Source organism: Pelobates fuscus, chromosome 1 (assembly GCF_036172605.1).
Source record: "Pelobates fuscus isolate aPelFus1 chromosome 1, aPelFus1.pri, whole genome shotgun sequence".
Classification (NCBI taxonomy): Eukaryota; Metazoa; Chordata; class Amphibia; order Anura; family Pelobatidae; genus Pelobates; species Pelobates fuscus.
Genome location: NC_086317.1, coordinates 45,268,042 through 45,270,829, shown reverse-complemented (window position 1 = coordinate 45,270,829; position 2,788 = coordinate 45,268,042). Strand labels below are relative to the sequence as shown.

At 34.4% G+C, this 2,788-nt stretch overlaps 1 protein-coding gene across 1 annotated transcript; it reads right to left on the bottom strand.

Annotated features, from left to right (window-relative positions):
* Nucleotides 1–1,376: 1,376 nt before the first annotated feature.
* LOC134587011 (protein LTO1 homolog) lies at nucleotides 1,377–2,146 on the bottom strand. The gene has a single exon (XM_063443038.1). The coding sequence runs from the start codon at nucleotides 2,127–2,129 to the stop codon at nucleotides 1,716–1,718; it is 414 nt and encodes a 137-aa protein (XP_063299108.1). The 5' UTR covers nucleotides 2,130–2,146; the 3' UTR covers nucleotides 1,377–1,715.
* Nucleotides 2,147–2,788: the final 642 nt, after the last annotated feature.

Below are 2,788 nucleotides of genomic sequence, written 5' to 3'. Positions count from 1 at the left end.
AATTAATATATAGCATTCTGTAAATTAATAATAATATTAACCCTGCAAGGATGGAGACAATTGTACACATTCTGTACAAGTCTAAATGTAAACAAAACCTATAATTTAAGCTATATGTCTGTACAACCATAATTTACCTCTTTCATATTAACTTCACCCACACTTATTATATACAATTGTGATCAGAAGAAACAGGGCTTTGCTTTAGATTTGAAACAATTTAATATGAATAAAATCTAAAAAAGATTAAGAAATTAAGAAATCTTATTTTTTAAGTTCTGCATAGCATTTTAACTGTGGATGTCATAATACTGTTAGCTTTTACTGCAATATAATACACATATTTGTATACAGCCATGTCCCACAAGTACAATATTAACCTCCATGTAGATGCTTTATAGGGTTTTGGAAAGTTACAGGGTGAAATATATTACTTCCCCTTTTTTAGTGTATACATGTTGAAATTTACCAGATTGGTTTGCTTGGCCTGTTGCCTTTGAGAACGTATGGCAGCCCAGGAATGAAAATTACCCCCATCATGGCATACCATTTGCAATAGTAGACAACCCAGGGTATTAAACATGGGGAATATTTCTAGTCTTTTTTATTAGCCACTTATTCGCAAAAAAATAAATATAAATGCAACTTTTGGCAAGGTTTTTTTTTTTACAGAAAAACTGCATTTTCTACAATTATATCATCATCATTATACATTTTACTGCTCTCAAACTCATATTTGTATTCAACGATATCTCACGGGTACAACATTACCCCCCATGTCCAGGTTATATGGTGTTTTGGAAAGTTTCAGGGTAAAATATAAGGACTGAAGTTTGAATGAGAATTAGCCGCATCATGGCATACCATATACAAGAAAAAGGGAAACCATGGTATCCAAATGGGCTATGTCCAGTCTGTTTTAGTAGCTACTTATTTACAAACCCTAGCCAAAGTTAGTATTCATATTTGTTTTTTGCATGTTTCGCTCAAAAAAAATAACTTTCACTGATGATATCATCAACATGATACATTTCACTGTTTTAAAACACTCATATTTAGATATAAATCTATCTAAATAGATAGAATGTAATATTCAGAAATTAATACAAATTGCCAGCCAAGGAAAAGTAAAACCATTCATAGATATTCAAAAACAATTTGGATTACCTGACCAGGAATGGCTTCATTATGCCAAAATAAAACATCTGATTGATTATCAAGCTATTAACATTTCAATTCATTTTTAATAAATATCACCCCCCCTACAAAAACATCAATACATATTTAATCACCATCAATACAAGATACAGTCCCCTTGTAAAGTGCTACATGTCTGTATAAAGCCTTAGTCACATCTGATCACAGATTACTTAAACTACCGGTTACCTTGTCTCCAGCAGTGACCCATAGTCTGTCTCTTATTCTTGTTATAGATAGTATTTTATAGGCACTAGGAAAGAGGACAGAATTAACTCTATTTGTGGACATTACAAACCCATAGCTGTATACAGTTAACCTGCCTGTACACTGCCCCGTTCTACAAAATGTGCTATGAAGAGTGCATTCCATAATTAGTTGTTTCTAGTTTCTGTTACTGTCAACACCACCTCCTCCAACAACTCCACTGTAAACCAAACCGGAGAAACGTGGCATGCTCAGCCTGGTGGAAGGAGACACACTCGGCACTTGGAGATCTCATACAAGCCATTTCAAGCTTAGAATGAAAGTCCTGCCACGTCGTTAGTCATTTTAAAGTCAGGTTGTACGGATAACATGGAGCAAACCTGTTTCACTTTCCCCTGGATCCTAGCAATCTCTTCCTGCAATTTGTCATTAGTAGGGTCATCATAAGAGATATTTTGGATCATGCTTATTAACGAATCCAGTGTCTTTATTTTCTTACTGTGTCTGGAATCCACGTCACATAAAAGAAGATGTCTCCACGTAGATGCAAAACCCAAGTAACAACCAAGCTCTGATCCTGCCCTTGCACCGTAGTTTGCACCATACTGCTTGCCTTCAGACTCCCCAACAGAGTTTCCTTCAGCAAATCCTTCCTCGTATCCCCTGCCATGGAACCTCTCCTCGCACATTACAATACCCTCAAACAAATCCTCAGAGAAATCCATCACTCAAAAAGGGTCAGCTTCTATCCCGTACCCCTAGAGACACAGCAACTTGTTTACAAGCCAGATATGGTGTACAGCCTCATTATCAAGCTATTAAGGAACATCCAGAATTTGATAATCTGATTAGTAACCATTATAGAAACAAACAAATTACAAAAACTATGTCTTTAATTAAAAATCTAAAGAATACAGAAAAACAAAATCCATAATAAAATGGGAAAGAGATATAAATAAATCTTTTACAATGAATCAATGGGAGATTATTTTTTTAGAATTAGAAGAACAACTCATAGTCTTAGCTGACAAGAAACATTCTTCAAAATTACCCATAGATGGTATCTCACTCCGCATAGAATTAAAAAAATATAAAACTAGATATTCAGAAAATTTCTGGAGATGTACAAAAGGAAGAGGTACATTTTACCACATGTGGTGGGAATGTGAAGACTTAGCAGGAACTAAGACACATATTTTTAACATATTCATACAGCTAGGCATATCTCTAACAAGGTTATTGCCTCAAACCTTTTTATTTCATTTAGATTTCCTAAACTGTAACTCTGAACAGAAAATCTTACTTATACATATTATAATGGCAACCAAACATATAATAGCTAGAAAATGAAAAGTTCCTACAGCACCATGCTGGATGGAAATAA

Excerpts from the sequence above, each read along its gene's own strand:
- LOC134587011 (XM_063443038.1), bottom strand. The coding sequence starts at position 2,129 with ATGGATTTCTCTGAGGATTTGTTTGAGGGTATTGTAATGTGCGAGGAG.